General features: G+C 40.7%; 1 protein-coding gene across 13 annotated transcripts in view; it reads left to right on the forward strand.

The window, feature by feature from the left end:
* EYA1 (EYA transcriptional coactivator and phosphatase 1) overlaps positions 1-23,369 on the forward strand; it is an 87,008-nt gene extending 63,639 nt beyond the window's left edge. For all 13 annotated transcript variants that reach the window (XM_074146828.1, XM_074146829.1, XM_074146830.1 and 10 more), the window contains 6 exons: positions 11,548-11,606; positions 11,790-11,950; positions 12,145-12,259; positions 12,528-12,649; positions 14,861-14,961; positions 23,028-23,369. In XM_074146828.1, the coding sequence (XP_074002929.1) occupies positions 11,548-11,606; positions 11,790-11,950; positions 12,145-12,259; positions 12,528-12,649; positions 14,861-14,961; positions 23,028-23,108 (639 nt within the window). In that variant the 3' untranslated portion in view covers positions 23,109-23,369. The remainder of the gene's footprint in view (positions 1-11,547; positions 11,607-11,789; positions 11,951-12,144; positions 12,260-12,527; positions 12,650-14,860; positions 14,962-23,027) is intronic.
* Positions 23,370-23,696: the final 327 nt, after the last annotated feature.

The following is a 23,696-nucleotide window of genomic DNA, read 5'->3' on the forward strand; positions in this document are numbered from 1 at the left end:
GGTATGAATTAAAATAATTTAGGAGAAAGGAGAAAAAATTTCTCCTTTTGATCCTTTTTTCTCCTTTGATTAGATTATGATATTGTTTTATAACTCTTCTTTATAATTATAATATTTATCATTTTTATTATGTCTTAGTATCAATTGTCTATTTTTTACATCGTTATGTTTTTTGAAATAATATTGTTAGAAGGAAAGCGTGAGGGAGAATGCATTAATATATTAATGAACTTAGCTGGTATTAACAGTTACTGCATTTAGGTTTGGTTTGTGATAAGCTTTCTGCGTGCTTGAAAGATTAAACCATTGATTAAGTCTGCAGCACCGCTGTTAGAGCTGGTATTATCTTCCATTGGAGATGAGGAGTAAAGTTAAATAGAATTTAACGATCCTTCCCAAACCATACAGCAACTTTATGGGTTTTAATTGTTCGATCGTTCACAGGGAAAGTTGTTGGAGGATGGAGGGGTTTGTTACTATTTTGGCTGGGACTTTTTTTAAGCAATAGGTGCAGCTGTTTAAGAGGTAAACACTGCAGCTTTGAGCGCTTCCTGCTCTTTGTTTCCCTCATGCACAATTACCCCACTTCTATTTAAAACATTTCATTTGTGAGCTTGTCTCAGAGCATTGCAAGACCTCGGTGTAGCATTAAGCGTGAATTTCCTTTGTTGTGCTGGGATCACCAATGATGTACCAGCAAGGAAAAAAATCAGCCTGTGTCAACATCAGGAAAAAAAAAATCATAATTATCCAGTACAGAGCAACAGTGTTGTTGATAGGTGGAGGTTAGCCTCTCCTGAGGTAAAGGGGTGGGTTTATTGTCCCAAAAGTAAATATTGACTAAGATGATGCCAAAGAAAATAAATTTCTTAAGGACATTGCGTTTCACATTCTCTCAAAGCAGAAAAATAGCATGTGCATTCTTTAATATTCTAAGAAGTGCTTCCTCGCTAGAAATATTTAAAAAACAATCTATGAAAGAAATACTTTTTGTTTTGTAAATAGTTTTCAAAAGACTGCAGTAGTTAAAGATGCAGAAAATGAAAGCAGAATCAGCTCTTGGTGATTGTTGAATGTAATCATTCACGTTGGTCGTGTGAATATTTATTGCTGGTAACACAAAAATTGAGATCGTGTCAGTTCAGCTATTCATAAAGTGATGGGTTTTGCCAGGTGATCTTCATTTAGCAATGAACAACAGACAGAAGTTCATGTTTGGACCGCTAGGTCTGGTTCTGCTGCTGTGGGGAATAGCTGTTTTCCTTGAGGCACCTCTCTGACTTGTGCGGAGTTGGTCTGATGAGGCTGTGATTGCAGGATGGATCCTGGAAAGTCTTGGCGAACCTTTGGCCCTTTCCTTCCTAACTGGTTAGCTGGATGCTGAATAAGAAACAACTGTAGTCACTTATTACAAAAACAGGTAGAAGGGACTGTAGAACATACTGAAAATAGATTTCTGGGCCATCAAACTCAAGAAAATAAGCAATTACAGGAAAGGCTGTTGAATAAGCCTTATTGCTGGTGAGATATAAGGGATGATTGCAGGGAGAGGAAAACTTCAGACGGAGCTGGCTGAATTATCTCCCTCCCACTCCCAAATACCGCAAGGATGGCAGCTGAACTAATCCCTGGTCACCCAGAGTTGAATCACCCAGGGCCCTACAGAGGAATATCTATTCAAAAGTGCCTTTTCTCATTTGGCTGAAATAAGAATGCACGTCCTCTTGATGTTTGCAATGTCTGTAATGGGAGCCTCCCGACCAGACTGTGGCTCGGTACGCTTTATGAGGAGCCCATGATTCAACTTCTGATCATTCACCTTTAGCAGCAGAGAGTTTGGGGAAATCCAAATGTGATTATTCCAAAAACTTCAGTAGAGGTTGGTTTTTTTTTACAGCCCTACATTTATTTGTAGGTGTAAACCTAATTTTTAAGGTACTTTAAGTCCTAGGAAGAGTAGGAGTCAATGAACAATTGTGGACTCCCTTCCAGCAGGCATCGCAGCCGTTCTTAGCACATTCAGGCTGAGACACAAAGCCCATCTATTTGCATTTAGTTTTCCACAGTAGCAATCCAGGAACAGCTCAGTTTCACTGCAGGAAGGAAGGAAAGAAAGGAAAGGAAACGCAAATCTTGGTAAGGAATTTTTCCTCATATGTGTGAGGGAATGACTGGAAATAGTTTCTCGTCTGCGTGATGCTACAACCACGGGTTGACTTGCAGAAAGCTCATGAGGTTCCACTTCATGAATGCGGGGCTAAATTACATCCCACGTGTAGCTGTAGGTAAATGAACAGAAATGCAAAACAAAGTCTTTATTCATAGGCAGAAACTGTGGCTTTGCTGGTGTGTGCAAAACCCAGCTCAAAGCTCCGACCCATCCGAAATGCATGATGCCTGGCTCTTGTGGAATGTGCTGCTGGGCTCCGTCAGTGTTGGAGCTATGAAGAATAACAAATACCTCCTTAGCTTACTTGAGAAGATCATTCCTATAGGCTTATACAACTTATTAACCACTTAACTTCTTTCATGTGGCCAGCGATGGGTACCTTCATACTAGGTGCCACTGAAAATAGACCCTGTATGGTCTTCGCACACGTACGGCTCAGTTGAAATAGATGGGAGCCTGCCAGGCTCGTAGCATCACTTTCTCTTTCTTGCTTCTCCCTTCATCTAACCATAAGTCTGTGAGGTGGCAGAAGAAGTGTTGTGCAAAGGTCTTCAGGCTGGAGCAAAAGTTTTAGCGGTCTGTACTGGCAAGGTGAGCAGAGGGAACTATAATCCCAGTCTTTGTCCCATTAGCAGATAATTACAAGGATTGGAGACTCTCCAGCCCAAAGGATTGTAGCTTTCGTTCAGACACATGGATTTTAGGAGGTGACCAACAGCACCAAGGCACGGCAAATTTAAATGAGTTGGTTGTGCAGGACTGAAAGAGAGACCTTTACGTCTTTTTTGTGAAAATTTCCATGTGAACCACAAGAGCACCCTCATTTCCTGAGATATGAGACATTCTTTTCAGGCTTTTATGGAGAAGTCATTCTTTTCATAAGTTTAATTTTGACGTTGTTTAAAAATTAAATATATTTGAACCTTTAGTACATAGTTTCAATAAAAGGTATATGTTCCTAAAAGTATACTTTCAAGTTAATACATTTGGGAATAATTCATGACATGTTGACCAGGTTCGTGGCTTTTGTTACTTCTTTAAACACATTCATATTTTATTTTCACTGGCTTTCATTAGTCATAGAATTTTTTCCTTTTTACAAAAGTATATATCCGCAGATAACATGAATCATGTCGTAAAGGAGGTATTTACAGTGCGAAGTGCTGAACTTGTAAAATAAAGCGAATTTGACATTTTGAACTTAACACTGTGCTTTCCAGGAGTGACACAGACTCTTCAAACGCATAAACTTGAGTCATATTTAGCCATTTCTATCTACGGGTAAAATTCGTTCTCTGACACCCTCTTCTTCCCTTCTCCGTTCTTGCAAAATATACAGAAATAGAATAACAAATGATTTTGTCAGCATTGTAGCAAGAGTTGGTTGTTAGAGAGGCACTCCGAAACGCTTCCCCGAGTAAGATCTTACATTACAGAAATAGAGTAGTTTTATTATGTTTTATCTTTTTTGAACAACTGGAATGTAACGCGCGTATTCAGAACGATAGGGAGTATCTCTCAACTGGGACCCGAACAACAAATCTACACCCTAAAGCAAGCGAGAAAGCTCTGGGGTTTGGAGGACGGCACTTACTGTGATCGTCCTGGGCTCTGCTGACCGTGTGCTAGAGGTATGATTTTACATTTCGGTCTTCCTTTTCAACAGAAAGATTTCAATGTATCGAGTAATTTATCCCGAGACACTATCGGTTCTTGAAATATCTGCTTCATGACACTTGTGAGGAAAAGAGAACTAGAAAAATTAAGAGTTTTCTTTCGCTGTGGGAATGTAACTGTCATGTTATAGTTGCTATATAGATACTTCTGTAGGTCGTGTTTTATTTTAAATTGGATTCTTCCAGTTACAAGGTGCAGCTGAGATGAAAATGTAAACCTTGATTTTAGTGTGGCTACTTCAGTAAACACAAGCTGCAGAGTAAGATCTATATTTATTTTGGAGCAAACACTGTTTACTTTAGGAGTATCGTATTTAATCCAAATGCACTTGTTCGTGCGAGCAAGCAAAATAGGATTTTAATCACTTTTTCTATTGGAAAAGAATGGCATCCATTGTGTGTTCTAAAAGGATTGCGCGTTCCTTGCGGGAGAGCACTCCTAAGTCATTGGCTGTGAAAAGGAGTTTGTTAAATAATTTTAGTTCTTAGTCCTCAGTGCTTATAATAGCTAATAGTTTATATAGCTAATAGCCTTAAATTTATTTTTTTGTTTTGGTGTGCAATTTTAAAGGTGGGCTTTGGTTTTTTGGGTTTTGTTTTTTTTTTTTCTTTTTTTTTTAACACTATAAGCTTCTCTTTTTATAGTCTTAAGTTTAAAATGGGAGTGTTTTGAAAGCCTTCACAGCCTGATTTAATTCCTTGACTGTTCATCCACAAATTGTCAGGCAGAATGAAGTGGATTTCAAGAACTCTCTTTGTTCTTCATATCCTGTGCCTGACCCACAGGTAATCTGCACCTTTTTTTTTTTTTTTTTTTTTTTTTTCTCTTCTTCTTCAGCGCCAAATAATTGTGGTGGGAAAGAAGAGAAAATGTTAGGGTCACAAAGTGCAGGCTAGACGGAGATGACAGGTCCTGCCAGCTGAGTGCCAGTATTGAGAACCTGCGAACCGTGGTCTCTGCTTTTTCACATGGGTTTGGGCTGTAAGGTAACAGCCACGGAGCGATGACGGGGTAGGAAGTTCAGAGCTTCAGCCTTTATTGCCCGGGCTTGAAAGGAAACGCGGAGGCTTTTGTACATTTAGCAAGTAGAGTAGAGGAGCATTTGGCACAGGCCATACACACACACATACGGGATATAGGTGTGTTGTTGTATGTAATGTCAATTTTCTAACCTGTATGCGTATTAAGAGATTTTGCAAGCCCTCTAGTCAAGTAAAAAACAGAGATTTACTTGTCAAGTTTAATGACTACTATTAAATAATGTTGGGATCCTTGCATGTTATTTTTCTACAGTTAGAACAGAGACTAGTTTGAGCAACCTGCTTTTTATTTTGCAGGAAGATAATCACAGCTATAAGTTAAAAGTTGTAGAAAACAACCTGATTTATAAAGAAAAATGGTCGTTCACAAGCTAGCTTTGGAATATGCTTGGAAAAACATTCTCTGACAATCTGTAAGCCTGTGTTTCCCAAAGAAGCACGTTGTGATGGCTTAGAGAAGTGATGAGTATTTGTGGAGCGGATAATAATCTGAAAGGATATATATCTTATTTCTGGAAAAGCCATAAACAGAAATACTACTATCATAAAAAGCTGCATAAAAACTCAGCAATGTACACTAGAGGATTTTTTTTATTTTTAATTACTTTTTTTTTTTCTGATCCATCACATTTATAAAGGATTGCGGCTTTAACTTGTTTTGCCAGATCTGTTCTCACATGTAGATGACCAAATTTCTCTACTGTTCAGTAGGGAAAATGAAGCAGTGGATATAATTGCTTAATGACAGATAGGAGAGGAACAGAGAATCCCAGCAATCATTTCCTGCGAGTTGGCCAGCTTCCAGGCTGTCTCAATGGGCACGCTGATGTAAAGGCAAAATGAAAATAGCTTGTTCTGAAGGGTGGTTGTTGGGGTTTCCCCCCCCCCTCCCCCCTTCTCTCTCTCATTTGACTTTGCAGACTAAGGTATTGAAACAATTAGTTGACAGCATGGTGTTAGTTTTCTCACGGTAAATTAAGAAGATTAACCAAATGTGGAAATGTATTTTAGCTATAATCAGCAAATTTGGGACTGTAATACTTCGGCATCCTCTGAGGCTATGTTCATAATATTTTTCAGGTTATTCCTTTTCATAATGTGCAAACTTGTCCAGAGTTATCTTACACTCAGTGCCTATTCAAAGACAGCAGAATTATTAGATTTATTTTTGTTAGTTTTGTAACACAGAAATGTAGATGATCAGCCGTTATGTCACTCCACTTGGCATGTAGTGTTGGCACAGATAAGAAGAACTCTTGTAACAGCCTTAATCTCTTTTATTATTAATAATTTTCCTACAGTAAATTGAGTAGTAAGGCATATTTTACATAATTATGGCAGAAGTGCATGACTTGACGGGTGGTAGCGGAGGAGCAAAGTAATATAAATATTTGCAGAGCGTTTCTGCCATAACTTAATGCTTTGCATATGAATCTTTCTAAAGATCCTAAGTTAGTTTAAAGGAAGGATTCCAGAAGACTACATAGGTCCAGGCATTTTAAGAGCTGTGAATGATGACTATGGAGCATCTCTGGGAGTTTTTGGCTCGTCATACCAAAACAGAAAAGAGAAGGCGGAAAAGTTAGCAGGAAGGAGTTAGCAAATGCTTTGGGAACAGGGGAGGGAGAAGACACAAGGTTTCCATGTACAAGTCTTAGGCTAGACTCATCTAGTCATTCATTTTCAATTGTTGTTTTTCTTTGGCTTACGGCATTTCACTGGAGACATATTTTCACTTAGCAAATGATTGCAGCAGTTTTACAGAGCTCCTGCGAGCACGTATCTGCTGCTGCTTCAAAGCCCCAAAGCAGAGCTGATGGAAGGGAATGTTAGAAACAAATCCCAGTTACTCCGTGCAACGTCTGTTGGTTTAACTGAGCTGCTGCAGGAGATCTGTCTCAAGCTCTGCTACCAGTGGTGGCACTGAAAGGTCTGAGGGACACAAGCACATGGATCCATGCAAGCCGGCTGTGCCAGAGGACAGCAAAGGGCAGCATGGACAGAAACTTCTTAAACTACTATGGGGTAGATTTGCTGCCTTACGTGCTGACACTCATTTTCCCTTAGGCTAATTGGTAAGCCCACGGACAACCCACAGTATCACCATTTAACGTCGTATCTTTGAGCTTGCTTTGAGCACGTTGCAAGTGTTTTATATCAACTATCCAGCAGCCTCCCTCACCCAAACTTGCACTTTAAAGGTGTATAGGAAAGGTGTCTCCTTTCTCTCACTTGACAGCAGCTTTTGCTGGGGTCTCCCTCCCACAGGCTTTTAAATTCTCCTGCATTTCACAGCTTGCTGTCTTTCGTGCTGCTGTTCCTGAACTGAAAATGCTCCCCCTTTGCAGAAGATGAATTTTCTCTCTGCCTCGAATTCTCACTTAAAATTTAATTCTCCGTGAAGACCTTCGAGCAAGCCTCCCCAGCTTCCAGACGGCACTGATTTGCCGTAGCTCTGAGGGTGCTGCCTGGGGCAGCTGCCAGCAGGACCAGTCCCGCTCCCACCGCCCAGCCCCGCTTCTCCTGCTGTTTCCCACAGCGGCTGTCAAGCTCGTGTGCTGATCCCACGGAAAACTGACCACAAAAAAAACAACTGCTCCAGGTTTCTGACCAGCTTGCCCTGTGATTGCTGGCCAGGGATGCAAGGGGTCTGCAGCAGAGACCTGAATCACAGCAGCATCCCTTCCCTAGGCTCAATTACCCTTTGTGAATACCTGTCCGATCCCACCTCTGGCCCTCATACACAGAACACGTGTGTGGCACTGTGAATAAGATCTTTTTAAAGTTTCTGTATGTTTTAGTAGCCCAAATCTAATTTTGAAATACGAATTAAGCACCATGGCAAGGGTTTCATTAAAATCAAAGCAGTTTAGAAGACTGATGTGTCGGTAGGGTTTAGACGCCTAAGATGCTTTGCCCTTCTGAAAGTATTATCCCTGAACTATACCAAGTGCATTTTGCTTTTCCAGGGATTGATCCCAAAGTGCAGAGCTGCATCTCAGCCTGTCTGACTGAAATCCAAACCTCCAGTGCAAACATGTCATCACTTGTAGTCCCTCGTGAAGATTTCAAACTGGATACACTGAAGGTGCAAGGTCAACACCTTTAGGAGCAAAACACAGCTTGCTGCATAATCTTTGTACATAAGCCACAGGATATTTTGCTTCTTACTTGCCAATTCAGCCTATTTTAAAAGAGAATCCAACAATTTTAATGTTCTGTTTTGGAGCGGACTGCTAAAGTGGTTCTATCGTAATAAAATGCATCTGAATAAATAACATGTATTTATAGTGTTTCTATGGAGACTTTCAATATTAATTTCAGGTATCACTTTGCCAGAGGAATTAGGAGGAGAATACTAGCATTGTATTTCTTATGAAAATTTTACAAAAGTGTCAAATATATCTGTAAAAGTTTGAAATGGTAAGCCTGCAAACAAATCAGTATTTTCATTTATTTATTTTTTTTCTGAACAGCTGTTTAGCTCTAAGGTCCCTCCTGTCGCAGAAGCTTTTTTTGGGAAATACCTGAGGATTTTATGAGTCTTTGTATTTTTATTAAAATACATATTTGCAAAAATGTACTGGCTGGAAGCACATACTTTGTTGGTCAGTGGTAAACGTGACTTTAGCACATCCCTGATTATGGTGCATATTGAGTAAACTGCTGTTTTAAAATGTTGAATGTGTGGGTTGCTTGCTTATAACTGATTAGGGGACTGAACAGTGCCTCGGGTAGGCTTTGCTCAAGGACAAAACGCTCCACACAAAGCAAGCAGGTGAAAACAAACGTTCCGAAGGGAGGTTGGACCAGATCAATTAACGGTGGGCAGGTAATTGGCTTCTTTGAAGAGGTGTTCCGAAGTGACTTTACTGCTAAAAGAGCAATGGCTAAATGCGTGTTTTTCCTTCCCGTGTCCGGGGGTTGAAAAACGCACCCATCACTCATGAGCCCCCAGCCCCAGTCAGCGAGACAGCGGGAAAAAATACCTGGCGCTCAAAGCTCACATTTAGCCTCAAAGCTGCGTCCTGCCACTCAGCAGGAACAAAGCAGTCGTGCACTGTTTGTGACCTTCCTTTGGTTGTAACAGAGCGTCAATCACATGGGTCTTTAATCCTTTCCAAATTATAACATGTATCTCTTCTGCTTTAATTTTGCTTCATTCCCTTCCTGACTTTTTTCTTCTTTTATTCCTGACAAAAGAGAACGCTATCTCTTTCCTTGATACTTTGTATTTCACCTGACATTTGTGACGTTTGCGACCTTTTCTTCACTTTGCTTCCTTTCTTGATGCTGTTTCTGTACCTTTACCCCACCAATTTTTAGTCTCTGATTTCTTTTCTGGGTTTTTCTCTCCAAAATCCCTCTTTCTTTTGATACCATGATTTCTGTTTCTTATGTATCATTTCAGCTTTCACTTTTTACCTACCAAGCAGATGGTTAGACAAAAGGGGATAATGCCTGTGACGTCCCAGGGCTTGCGATGGTCCCAAGACCTTGCAGCGTAAATTAAAATTCCAAGTCCTTAGGTCCTCTCTAACTGTGGGGTCTAAGATGCGGTGGTGTCGTCTTTCCTGCCTCTATCTTTTGCCTGAGAGAGCTGAATTTGGAAATCTGTTGAGTTATTCCTTCTTTCAACCGCTCCTGTGAGAAGCTGATCGTCTACTCCTTCCTTTAGTTTTGCGGTTACTAAAAAAATCGTTTCTTTTTCCTAGATTTCTGTTTTGAATCCTCTTCTCCAGCAACTCGTTCCAGTTGTCATTCATAGTTTCCAAGCTGGAGGAGGAGGAGGTTATTGACTTAATAATTTTCACTGCTACGTTGACAACTCAAGCTTAAGTTTTCTGTCCATGGAGACTTTGAGAAGTCACTGAGCAGTGGAAGAGTAACTACAACAGCAAACTCATGGATTCAGGAGGTTGTCCCTTCATTAGCTTACACTCGGTTCATATTTGAACTGTTAACTTTGTAGGCATTTGGATGGACAGTTCCTTTCATTTTTAAACAAAAAAAAAAAGCTTAATTTCTGTGAATTTGATAACTCGCCGAAGAAGGTTCTGGCTTTTTTTTTTTTTTTTTTTTTTTAGCCAAGTTGATTTTCAAAGCCTGGCAACATATGTTCACACTTGTAGCTTCAGCTGTGTCTGTACATCTAATACATTTGTCTGCCTGAGGAGGAAATTCACTGTATGGTGGTTAAATATGAGCAAATGTAGTATTTTCTTTCCTGTGCTGGTTGTCGCTCTTACCTCTCTCTCTAGCACAAGCTACCTATGCCTAAAATACAAAAGAGAACATATTACAGTAAGACTAAGTATATGTTGTACAAGTGCAAAGTCCTGGTACAACCACACCTTGTTCTTCGAGGCGTTTGAAATGTTTCTGAAGGTATTTTTCGTAGACCTGTGTTTTTAAAAATCTAGAATCCACAGCCATCATGTGAGGCCAAATAGACTTCTTCAGCTTTTTTCTTATCTGAGGTTGTTGACCTCAGGAGAGGAGGAGAAGGTTACAGGGTCAAAGTCTTTTCCTCCTTGGAGCTTGCTGCTTGCTGGGAGAGGGTTGGCTGGAAAATAGATGTTTTAGAAAAAGGGTTGAGGGTCATGATTTTAATTCTGTTAGGGAACAGCTGGTTTGAGTTTCTTTCCACTTCTATCTTCCCTCCCTTCCTCACAAATCCATGGAGAGAGAAAAATTTGTTCAGAGGAAAGCAGTAACACAAAAATAAAGGATTGCAGTATTTTCATGTTTTAAATAGATGGTGTTTGTTATAGGACTTCGCATTAAGAGAGAGAGAAGAGGAAATTATTAAAATAATTGAAATCCATTATTGTTTCAAGCGTTGAATTGAGATTGATGTAGAGTGCCAGAGGTTTATTTGTTTTCCTGCCAAGAGTTAAATTGTTAATAGTAATGTCTTAATGGTTTTTTTTTTTTGGTGGATAAACAATATGCATTACGATTTTTAATTTAGCGATGGACAAAGCTAATTATGAATGTGCCGTGTTAGTTTGCGCACAAGTCGCTGAAAGAAAGATGGTTTGATTCGGCTATTTCTGTTGGGGTTTTCTTCATCTTTGCATGCTGCTTTCATGCACTAAGACCAAAGAGAGAGAAGGAAACTCACAACTCTCAAATGAATGGCAAACTAGGAACAGATTTTTCGTCTGCGCTCCTCTGAAACACTGGCCTCAGGCTGTGTTGGTGTGTGGCTCAACAGCAATCAGAGGTCATAATTTCATTGGCGGTTAGCATCAGGTTTAATTTTTCTAATATGTTACATTTACCAAAATGTCTGGTTTCAGTTACACTTATGCACTGACTGAATCAGCTTTGAGCAGCGTGATGTTTTAAGGTACCTGAAAGGCTACAAGAACGTTTATGGAACACATATGCTAATTGTTTTTAACCACTTTCCTTTCTAAACACAAAAATGTGTTTTTGGAAAGCCGTTTAACAGTAGTAGCTAATGATGGTGTGCATTTATTCTAAGAAATGAGCACAAGGAATAGGTAAAATAGTTGTTTTAACAAGACTGCCATCTACTGATTTCCACAATTAAAAATATCCCTGATGAGCAGATTGCTCGTAGCTCTCTATAGCTTTACTTCCGAGATTTGCAAGATCGAGAAAATTACAAAGTCTTTCTTGTCGCCTTAGGAATGCGACCAGGTTCACATCGACGACGTGTCTTCCGACGACAACGGTCAAGATTTAAGGTACAAGAGAAATTAAGGAGATAAAACGTTGCTTTGCCAGTTCCTTCCCGGGAAAGCGATGAAGTGCCGTAACGCCTGCCTTTTTAGCTGTCTTAGCCTTTGCAAGCCCAGCGAAGTGAGTAGCTGGGTGGGGGAATGTTGCCTGTTGTTGACCCTGGGTTTTTTTTGCTTTTCTCTGACCAGCACCTATAACTTCGGGACGGACGGCTTTCCTGCCGCCGCCACCAGCGCGAACCTGTGCCTGGCGACGGGGGTGCGCGGAGGAGTGGACTGGATGCGAAAATTGGCCTTCCGCTACAGACGAGTAAAAGAAATATATAACACCTACAAAAATAACGTCGGAGGCAAGTGGCTCTGAAGTATTTAACGGTAGATGAGGAGTAGTGAAAGGGAAGAGCTTTTGGTTTCTGTTCCTTTCGTAACACGGCAGTGGTTAGTTGGCAGCGTGGGGAAAATTGGCTCTGAGCTAATGAAAGCAAAGGAAAATGACGGAATGTTACTTAATTTCGGTGCAGACATGCCCTTATCTGCTCCACAGGTCTCCTTGGTCCAGCAAAAAGAGAAGCTTGGTTACAACTAAGAGCAGAAATCGAAGCTTTGACGGATTCTTGGTTAACACTTGCACTGAAAGCACTCACCCTTATTCATTCGAGGTGAGTACGAAGGGCACGGGGTGGTTGGGAAACTTCAGAATGTCTGATGATGATCTAGAAGATGCTGCCTGGTCTGGTGGGTGAAATGCTGAACCTGGAGGACCTTCTTCTCACTCCTTGTTCTGGTCTGACCATGCCACTCTACCTCGCTCTGCTTTAAGGTGGAAAAAAAGAAATACGCTTTTCTTCATACGTGGCAATAATAATGGTGAGGGGGTTTGACGGGAGGGATATGGTTTTCCTCATGCTTGTGTCTTCTCTTCCACAGGACAAACTGTGTGAACATTCTCGTAACAACTACTCAGCTAATTCCAGCTCTGGCAAAAGTCTTGTTGTATGGACTAGGGGTTGTATTTCCCATAGAGAATATCTACAGTGCAACTAAAATAGGTGAGCTATTTTTATAATATTCTGATACATTTGAAGCTGTAATTCGAAATAAAAAGATATTGTAGTCTGTATTTATTTCTTATGTGCATTCACTGTAGCAAATATAGAGATCAGTTGTGTCTGAAATCATGAAACGCTTTTCATGCTGAAGCATTCTAAAAGCGCTTTTCAGATGCTTGTCATGATCTAGCACAGGAAGCTTCATACCGCTCTGTTAACACTGAAGCAGCCTCTGTAAGGAGGAAATATAATTGGTTTTTTATCATCATTTCTCAAAACTGTGAGGCTATGTAGCAGCTGAAAAGGCTTTTTAGGAGACTGTAAGTACAGAACGCTGAAGTCTCCCCAGATCAGCAGAAGAAATTCTGTAAAGGTAAGGTCTGGCTCCATTTCACTCAATGGGCTCTGGAGCAAATTTTGGTAAACAATTTACCAGAAGCAAGAATGTTTTGCTGCAGAATGTAATTATTTAAGTTCATTCATGCTGACTGTAATAAGCTTCAGCCAGGCCAATGTTTATTTCTGTTTTCTGGTTCAATATAAAAGATGTTATTCTGAGTATGTAGAAGTACACAGGACCAGATGGCAATGGTGCTTGTAGTTTGTAATGTGATTATGACGTATCTGTTCTATCTCAGATTCCCTCAAAATTGTGGGCTACATGAAAACATTTTTCATGTGTTCTTAAGTATCTATAATGCAGGAAGCTCAAATGGCCGAGAAAAAATGGTGGGTTATTTTTGTTTGGTTTTGTATTTTTTTAAAAAAAAAAAACCAAACTTGGTTAAGAATTTTATGTACAAATCTGAAAGTATTACCATAAAAGATTTAAGACAGTTTCCTGGATAGAAATGTTATGGTACCGTCTGTCAAAACTGTAAAGTAAATTAAAAGTCTAAATTACAATACTTTAAATGCACATTTTAATTAGAACATATTTTAATAAATATTCCCTTATGACTTCACGTACACAGGACAGCAGGGTACTTTTGCAAAACTATGTTCAGGAAACATTTTTACTCTGAGAGGGTTATCAAGCATTGGAATGGGCTGCCCAGGGAAGTGGTGGAGGCACCATCCATTTAAAAGACGGGTTGACATAGAGCTTAGTGACATGGTTTAGTGATGGTTTTTTTGTCAGAGTTAGGTTGATGGTTGGACTAGATGATCTGAAAGGTCCCTTCCAACCCAGACAATTCTATGATTCTATGACTGTCACAGGAAACCATGAGATTTTTTTGTAACATGACAAAATTTATCATTTTGAAGCACCATTTCAACATAGTGTTGGGTGTTTCTTATTCCTGGTGTTACTGCTAAAAGGTGTCACTGAGTAGTTTGGCTTCTGTGCTGGCTAGAAACCTTTTCTTAATTTCCCACCTATTTGTTCTTACGCTGGTATTGTTCTGTAGCTGAAATAACTATTTTGAAAAACACAGTTTTTCTTGTCAGTTGCTATATTCACACGGGTAAGCATGTACCATGACCAGACCAAAGTGATCTTATAGAATGGGTACATAGAAAACTCAGCTCTGAGCATTTGCTTGCCCTCTGACTTCCCAGTACTGGTACCTGAAGCTTCCCAGTATCGGTACCTACGTATAGTACTGGAGCACTGGGATCATTTCCCAAGGTCTGTGCAGTGAAGTAATGAGCCACATTAATGGATCCCAGTGCAGGATCAAGGACCTTGCCCATGTATTGGATTACAGGCGTTTAAATCTAAATCTTTTGGGTGACCTTCTAAGGCAGGATACTACTGTTTCAGGAGCTGTGATTAATCTTGTCACAGGTTGTGGAGAAAAAGCTAGAATTTCAACTCAGATTCAATCAATTTGCTCAGTCCGGGATGCTGGCTGCAAACAGCTGGTAGAGAATTCTCCTGGTAGGGGAAATTCCCCCCGAAACCTGTCTCAGATTAGGGCAGGAGACAAGAAAGGTGATACTGTGGACCTCTAGTCCGCTGTGTCCACCATGGCGTATGTACTAAAGGATCTCACGGAGCAGATTTTAAGGTTGCCTGTCAACTGCTGTGGCAGGAGTAAAGCTGCAGTCGATATACCTCGATGTACCGCCCAGCGGGAGAGGCTCTTCTCTCCTGGTACCTCTAATTATTTATAGTAGTATGGGAGACATCGGGGCTAAAAAGTGATTTATTTTGCGTCATCCCATCACCACCTGTCCTAACAGTCTGATCTTTTTTTCTTTCAGGAAAGGAAAGTTGTTTTGAGCGAATAATTCAAAGATTTGGAAGAAAAGTAGTGTATGTTGTTATAGGGGATGGTGTTGAAGAAGAACAAGGCGCAAAAAAGGTAATGGCTCTTTTTCAGTGTGGGTTGATTTCAAGAGTCCAAAAAGCGAAATTGTCTTTTCTTTGGCATGTGCATTGACATTTGGGTTTTGTATCTTTGCTTTATGAAATGTGTTTTGACCATATCTAGTAGAAAGCTGCATAAACCTGTAGATAACGATGTGCCCTGCTGTTCTCCAAAAGACACGTTAAGCCAGCTCTGTATGTTTGATGTATTTCAAAAAGGAGCCAGAAAACGGACCCCGGCTTTTGTGCCAAGAGCGAATAGTTCTGTTTTCATTGGCATCCCCAAAATACCACATAGGATGTTATGAATATAAGCAAAAAAATGGCAATTCTTGCTGATCAAAGGCAGCGTGCTATTTCACTGTATGAAATACGTATATGTCACACCTTGAAAAGAACTGGAGTAGGTGTACAGAAATTCCAGTTTTCTTGTGGCTTGTCCTGCATTCATAACCTCAGTTACCTGAGCAGAGGATATTATTTGACTATGTCTTTATTATTTTTTGCTTTCCTCAGGGAAGAAGGGAAAAATTCCCCTTTCCACCCCACCCCACCCCCACGCCCCCCCACTGTGGAGCAAACTCCATAAAAGTCAGTACTTCCCACTGAAAAATAATAGGCGGTATTCCTAGCCTTGCCGTTCTACCCAAGTACAGCAGATAGTACTTAGTACTTAGTAGCAGATAGATAATTACATGCTCTGACATGCTCTGGGCAATCCTGCTTCGGCAGGGGAGTTGGACTGGATGATCTTTATGGTCCCTTCCAACTCTAAAAATTCAGTGAAATTCAGTGAAATTCAGTGAGATAGATACAGACTCTTCGCTTAGGGGAATGAGGCATAATACTGGCTATTTGAACAATAGGAGAAAGAATAGGAAAATAGGCATTTCTGTTCTTCCTTCCTTTTACAGGTAAATTGCTTTTACACAGCTGCTTTCTTTTTCTTTTTTTTTTTTTCTTTTTTTTTTTTTTTTTTGCCACGAAACTACCTGTGGTACTTTTCTATCGGTTTCCATTGTAACTTTCTGACTTGGAGAAGTGAAACTAATTAATCCGTATGGCGTTTTAACAACCGTTGGCTGGTTTTGCTTGATGAAATCCGGGTTTTGCGCCCCCGAAGCATCGCGGGCAGGTTCCCGGCTCGTCCCCAGCGCTTCGCAGAGTCTCCATTTCAGATATCCCTTTGGCGGACTGAGGGGGAACAGTTTACTCCTTTCTCCTTCAGAAATGCCTTTCATCTTTGTGGAGAAATGTTTTCCCGCTGTAAATGATTACATTTTAAAAGCTGCATTTAAGATCAGGGGGAAAAGGAAAAAAAAAAAAAAAAAAATCTTCTCTTTGTTCCTTTTCTGTTGCTCGGTGAAATAGCGTTGTATATGATAATGGCAGGAGTGGTCCTTTCGGTAACATTATCTAATTCAGTGCTTTTTTCAACAGGAAACATGATTCAGAAAAGCATAAGAGAAAGCCTTTCCAGTCGCTAAGAGGAGTAGCAGTATAGAAAGTTCCTTTGTGCCATTACTTCTGTGTATTCTTTGTCGGTGGAAGGAATTTTCAGATCCAAAGCATGTTAGATGCTCTGGATTAAATTATCTGCTGCAGCCATGCCAGAGGAGTCAATAAGTAGACCAGCAGCCCTGCCTTTCTGCAGAAACTATTAATTTGATTAAGGAAAATGCTTCTGCGATTCTTGTCCTGCTTCTTCCTCCACCAAAAAAGAAGTCGCCGTTTCCCACTGTGAAGGCAGGGTTTTGCCTTAACTTTTGGCCCTCGCGTCCCACAAGAGCAAGAACCGCACAAGTGCCTCGTGGTACGAGGAGCTGCTCCCAACTCAGATGGTGCCTGTTTGGTTCTCTGCCCCCCAGGTGGTTTTTAAGGGTTATTAGGAGGAGCGAGCATGGGAATGCACCCTAGTGTATATTGTCCTTCAATTAAAAGACGTACGCCCTAAGGAATAAAGGGTATTAGAAAATAGTAAAAGCCCAGACCTTCTCCGGAGAGGCTGCAGACAAGCCAGGAGAAGATCTGCCCCCACAAAACCACCCCACGCCCATCAATCCAAAGTGGCATAGCTGTCCCAGGATGTACTCCATCGCCTTGCTTTGTCCCCTGAACCTCCTTAGCTGGTCCCCTCCCGCCTTCCTTCCCATCGGTTTGTGATATCCTCAGGGCAGGGGCAGCTTTTATCTTAACCCTTGACAGCCCTGTGCTGAGGTGGTTTGGCCTTTGGTGAAGCCCTTAGCATATGTACGTTCCTTTACACTCCTTAGAGTGTAAACAGTACACTCTACTTTAAATAGACACTTCACTGATAACATGTTAACAATAATGAGTATTTTTAAGTGAGCATATAAATTCAAACCTATTTAATTTGGGGGATTTTTTTTTTATTCTGTGTTCATTTGGTGAAAAAAAAAGCTGAACTTCCAGGTTAGGAGGTAAGAAAGTTAAGGTTTGCTATTAAAAATAATTTACCAATAATTTATCAATTGCCTAATCATCAAACAAGGTTTTCATTTATGCCATTCACGAAAAAGCCTGAGTCAACACAGCAGTAGGAAAAATAAGGGACACATTTAAAATCTTTTTATTGTTGTCATCGTGGTAAAAATTCAATAATAGCAGCTTTTTAATACCATTTAAAAGATCACTGCTCTTTTGAGAAGCATTTTTAGGATAGACTGTTTTTTCATAAAATGCCTCTTTTGATTGATAAAAAAATAAATACAATACCCTGAGGAAACCACAAGCTCTTGCGTTTCACGTAGCACGGGACAAGCCATGGTCTCAGCACCTTTGTTTCGCTGTCACTTCCAGCAAAATATTTTATAAGACAGTTAAAATTCTCGGGAGCTTTGCGTTTGCAGACGGAGGAATGACCCTGCCCTCCCGGATGAGGGTGACCGTGACGCCGCGGGTTCACGCGGGGGTTGCTGCCTTTGGATCAGCTTCCCCAGGAAAAGAGGAAGAGGAAGGGAGAGGGAAAGGGGTGGGAGAGCTGAGGGGGTGCTGGGGGGCGGCTGCCGGTGTCGCTGTGGGTCCGAGCCCCCGCCTCCCAGTACCATCGCGGTGACACAGCTTTTTGCAGAATAAGTTTCCTGCCAGAGACTCCATTGTCTTGGCATTTTGGTTTGGTTTTGTGTTTTGTTTTGTGTTTAGTTTTGTTTGAGCTCATCTTGTGCCTTTTGCCTTTGGAGAAGCAGTCGGGAAATACTCATAAAGCAGGGAAAAAAAAAAAAAAACAAAAAACAAACCAAAAACCAAAAAAACCCCAACTCCTGAGTTTTTCTACTTAGGAGAATCCTCCAAAGGATTTCTAATTTGCGAGAGGAGACAAAGGAGGAGGCTCTCTGCACCGAGGAGCTGGATTTTACATCAGGTGATTCGGCAGAGCCTGGGCAAATCGGCTTCTCCCTTTTGTCTCCAAAATGGTCATGCTGCCTCGGAGGGAAATTGGGAGGAAAAATCATAAATCTTTGTGGAGCAATAAATAGAATATAAATGGGTATCCAATATGCCACTGCTTTTAAGCTCACAGTCACACTGTGCTGGTCAGGTTTGGGGTAGGAAGTAGAGACAACCGCTTAGCAAATCTGGCAGGAGGACAACAAAAATACCGTGGAAGATGACAGAAACCGATGAGTTTTCTATTCAAATCCATCACAAATCTCAGGAGTAAGGTTTTTGTATAAATAAGTATTCATTTAAGGGAAGGAGGATAGTCTGCGCTTTTCGGTGTTGCCATCAAGAAATAGCTTTGTTTTGCATGTGTATTAACAGAAACACTTTATTTTATTGAATAAAATAGTTGACGTTTTGTTCTTTTAGTAAATACATGCTGAAAAACAATATTTCTTCTATTTCAGAAATAAAATACCTTAATATTTTAGGTTATTTAATACTATTATAATTGTTAGATTTTCTAAAATAACAACTTCACTTTTCATGCTGTTTACACCAAAGCCAAATTCAAACTTTTGCCACCATATTTAATTTCAAAATATCATAAAAATTAAATCATAAAAAAGCATCTTCTACAAAACAATTAACCTTTTTTAAAAGGCAAAAGCTTCATATTTACATGGAAGATATTGAAATAGTACAGAAAACCATTGTTTTACTATCAGTCTAGATGCATATTCCTCCAATATACAGTAAGAAAAGCTTTCTTATAGTTTCATTAGATACTAATGCATCTGGTTGCACCGCCTGTTTATTAGCGGTTGGCATTTGTCATCTCTTCTCCCACGGCAGCAAATGAGATATTAGCATTTTCCTGTGTGCTCAGAATAGAAGACACGTGTTGCCCATGACACATGTGCTAAGTGTTGGCAGGGCTGACTTTCTAAACGCAATATTTAATGAATATATACACAAAGAAACTCTTGCCCGGTCATTCAGTAAAGAAAAAAATGTAGTTCTGTCTCCTGGGTGTGTTGCCACTTTTGACAGGGCTGAGTAGTTGTGGCTAAATGGGGCATGTTAACACAGGAATAATGCAGAAGGTTTTGTATGATAATTTTGTTGCTTTAAATGAGTTCTGTAAAATCATTTATTGTCTTAGGTAGGGTGAAAATTACCGTATATGTCCCCTGAGCACACATGCGTAGGTATGGACACATACGTGTGTGAGGCTGTATATGCATAAACCAATGTATACATATAGATATATGGAGATAGATCTATATCGGGGTTGTTTCCCCTCCTCTTAGCCGGGGAGGCTGTGCCGTAGGGTCAGACTGATAGAGATCAGGATGGGCCGTGTTTGGCTGTGCAGAGAGCGACAGCCGCCGCCTTCCTGGCGCGCTTGATTTCTTGGGAAATTTACTCAAACGGAGGTCTATTTTTTGACCTATAGGCAGGAGAACCGAAAATAATTATAATCCTGAGGTTTACATAACCGCTTTGTTTTCATGGGGGCTCTCTGGAATCATTCCACACCTCGCTCCTGTAACTACACGGGGTAGATGGAGGTACGCTCCTTTCACAGACAGACAGACAGAAATAAAGCGGAGGACACTTTAAGCAAGTTTCAAATAGAAAGATATAGCCAAAATAATGACCACTTAAAGTTTTGGTTTAAAATCTGACCATAAACAGCTGAGGGTAATCCAAAACTTGATATTGCATGTGGGCATCTAGCAAGAGCTGCTGTGATTTGATTTAGCAGAAGCTGAGCCTCCTGTTAAATCAATCAGGGTCTTTAACTGCCCTGCCTGCCTGGTGTGTGTACGCTCTGTGATGCTGAGGTTGTTACCAGGGAAGCAGTATAATGCTGGAGCTGCACCAAGCGGGAGCTGGAAGCCAAGAATTTATTCCTACAATTCTCCCTATTCATTAGCCATTTTTTTTGTTTGTTTGTTTGGTTGGTTGGTTGTTTTTTTGTTTTTTTGTTGTTTTTTTTTTGTGGTTGGACTCGATGATCTCAAAGGTCCCTTCCAACCAAGAAGATTCTGTGATTCTGTAGTTTGCTGTATGACCTTGGAGGGCGCCCATGTCATTGACTCTTGGCTTCTGCAGAGACACCAGCCGAAAGCCGGTGTCCACCAAACCCTTCACTACGCCACACCTGTGAATACCTGTAAATGAGGCATGCTAATTTACACCTCCCTGACCCCGTGGTCGAGGCAGAGCTGGTGCCAAGCTGATGGAGAGAAGCAGGGAGCTATGGCTTGCGCGGGGCGAGGGGAGCAGATAGGTCCTACCTGGCCAGGGGGCTTGTGAGAGAAGAGGACAACGGCAGCCACGCGAGAAAAGGAGGCACCTGGCAAACACTGCACAGACCTGCTGCAAGCACAAACCCGTGCCCCTTTGCCCATCATGTCATGCCCCTGTCAGATGTTGTGAATTCTTCCAGGAAGATCTCGCAGCCTAAGTGAGAGATAGGTGCACAGAAGCTTTTGGAGAGTCTGGAGAACAGCATGATTAGGGATTTTTATTTCATTTTGCTCTCGCTGGTTTTGTTTCCTGGACGTGGTGCAAGAAATGAATCTTTAGGAAAGATTTGAGTTGGAAAGTGGCAGTGTCTGACCTGACAGATCGCAGAGGACAGACTGTCCGTATAACGCAGCAGGGAAGACACTGGGAGGTGGAGTTGTAACTGAGCGAGCTAATTGCATCTAGTTTCTGTTGCTGGTGGAGGGTAAAGACAGTACGATGGAAGTCTAGATTGAAGATGTAGAAATAGTAGGTGTCACAGTCAGTGTTTAACACTTCCTTCTTAAAGAAAGGTTTGATCTGTAAAGGCGTTTTGGAAATACGATTAGCATTCTTTCCAACAGCATCTCAACTCCTTGAATTGCTTTGTTTGTTTGTTTTGTTCTCTCCACAAGCAGCTATGGCTCATGCATTTGTCTTCAAGCTGAGATTTGGTCAGCTGTTTTCTCAAAGCTTTGTAACAATCTAGAGTAAAGCGAAGCAGAACAGAAACTCTTCCAGTGGTGCTTTCTTGTGGAACATTTTATTTTCTTCCTGAGGAAATTTCCTTGCTCTAAAATCTAGGCATGCTCTGAATGTAGGCATCTGTTGATGCATCCATATTGCATTTTAATTCAGATCAGTAGTGTCACATCTAAGCAGACCTTCCAATCATCACCCCTCTCTATGCTTTGAGTAACATCCTAGACTGCTTTTAGGGGAAAAAAAAACCCAAAGCCAAACAGATTTCTTTTGGTTAGAACTAAAGAACAATATATTGTCCAGGTGCTCACCAAATGCTCTCCAGCTACTTATGGGTGCTTTTCTCACGGTGGCAGACAGGAGCTATTCTGAAGTGTTTGCCTTCTGAGATAGTTGTAAGGTAAAATTACAGGGTCTACAGTAAACATGCAGCTGGAAACAGAGTTTCACGTTGTTTTCCAAATTGTCCTCTAGCAAAATTTGAGGAGAAGACCTGAATGAAAAAGAGGAGGTCAGCATAGAAGTGATAATCAGAAGAGATGGAGTTTTGCCACCGATTTCAGTAGAATTAGGAATTTACTCAGGAAGTGCTGAAGGAGGATGAAGAAAGCCTCTCTGAGAAGTGGCAGATAAAAATGCTTGAGGAACTCTGAAGCTGTTGTGATAATAAATTGCTTGTGGTTTGCCTCCTAAAGATGCCAGGGCATAAGCTGACCCAATGAAAAGGTGATCATGATCATGTTAGCCTTCAGAACATTGTTGAATTTAAGCTGTTTTCCCATGGGATTTATAGAATAGTTTCCTGATGAAAGCTGATGTTTATCTTTTTATTTATTTATTTATGCAAAATTTCTTGCTGACGCTATAATCCCTGGTTTAGGGTATAGTTCTTAATCAGATTTTTACCCTTCATGGATGAGGTAATGTGTGCTTTTTCCTGGTATTTGTGTTTTTGGTTTATTCAGGTTCTTTGCAAACGTATTTGCGCTCCAGACAGATTTTATTACAGCTAATAGGAAAAAAATATGTATTTATTTTAAAATTGTCCCATATGGAAAAGATGTTTTAAGATCAGTGCTAAGAATGAGCGATGTTATACAAACCGCTGGGATAAGTTTCCTTTCAAAGTGATGTGAGCAACACATAAGCTATTCTGAATCACCATGGCTATGTTCTTAACTCACCTGCCAGGGATAGTTCCACTAGGAACAAACATGTTTTGGTAATAAATATTACCTTCACTTCCTTTATTTTTTGTTTTTTAATCGAGTTCTATTCCCTACCTCAGCCTACCCATGTGCTTCATGTATAGGTTATTTTTTCTTAATTTTTTTTTTTTTCCTGGAAGCCATATTTCCTTCTGCAACGTGCTGAAATCTGTTTTTCTTACAAAGAGATGAGAAAACCCCTCCCTTCCTTGTTATCTCCTGACCTGGGTGCTGTTGCTCGTGTTGGTAAATAGATTGGTTGCCATGATTAAGAATTTGTGCTGAGGGGGTGGGTCAGAGAAACCAGAGATAAACGTGAAGGGGGCTCGAGGTTTTCAGAGCAATTTTTCTCTCCTCGCAGCGTTCCCCTTGCCCTTGCGAAAGACAATGGGTGGGTCTAAATACCAGAATGCTTGGGGTTATTTTTACATGTTGTCTGTGCTGTTCGCAGCATGCTATGCCATTTTGGAGGATCTCGAGCCACTCTGACCTTATGGCCCTTCACCATGCCTTGGAACTGGAGTACTTGTAGCAGCTCAGCAGCACTTTGAAACCCCAAAGGCTCCTTCTGCCCGTGGCCGGGATGCCTGTGTCTTGTGTCAGCATTGGACTACGGAACTTTGTGATTTCAACATGTTGACGTACAGCTGCAATTGGTCTTAACCCTTGCCCTTTCAGTAAACGGAGGAGCATGTCTTTTTCTTCAGAACAGCTGTTGACTCGGGTACTGCGAGTCCAACGAAAATAAGCCATGCAAATGTCTGAACAACTCATCTTTACCGTCTTTGCTACCAAAAAGAAAAAAAAAAAAAAAAAAAGAAATAGAGAAGGGGAAAAAAAAATAAAAAGAAAGAAAAAAGAAATAAAAGGTTCATACCTGTGAAGAAAAAAGAAAAAAAGGACCTGCAAATGCTTTGTAGTTTTTGGACTCTTCAATGTGACACACACCGTTTCTTCAACACAGCAAACTTGATTGCACAACGAAGACTGAGATTTTTCAAAATACCAGTGGAGTAATTTTCTTGTAAAGAAGGTTTACTTTTTGGTTTCTCATACCCAGGGTACTCTGTACATCTTTACTTATTTATGAACAGACTATATTTCGACATCATATAACTGA

Source organism: Numenius arquata, chromosome 4 (assembly GCF_964106895.1).
Source record: "Numenius arquata chromosome 4, bNumArq3.hap1.1, whole genome shotgun sequence".
Lineage (NCBI taxonomy): Eukaryota > Metazoa > Chordata > Aves > Charadriiformes > Scolopacidae > Numenius > Numenius arquata.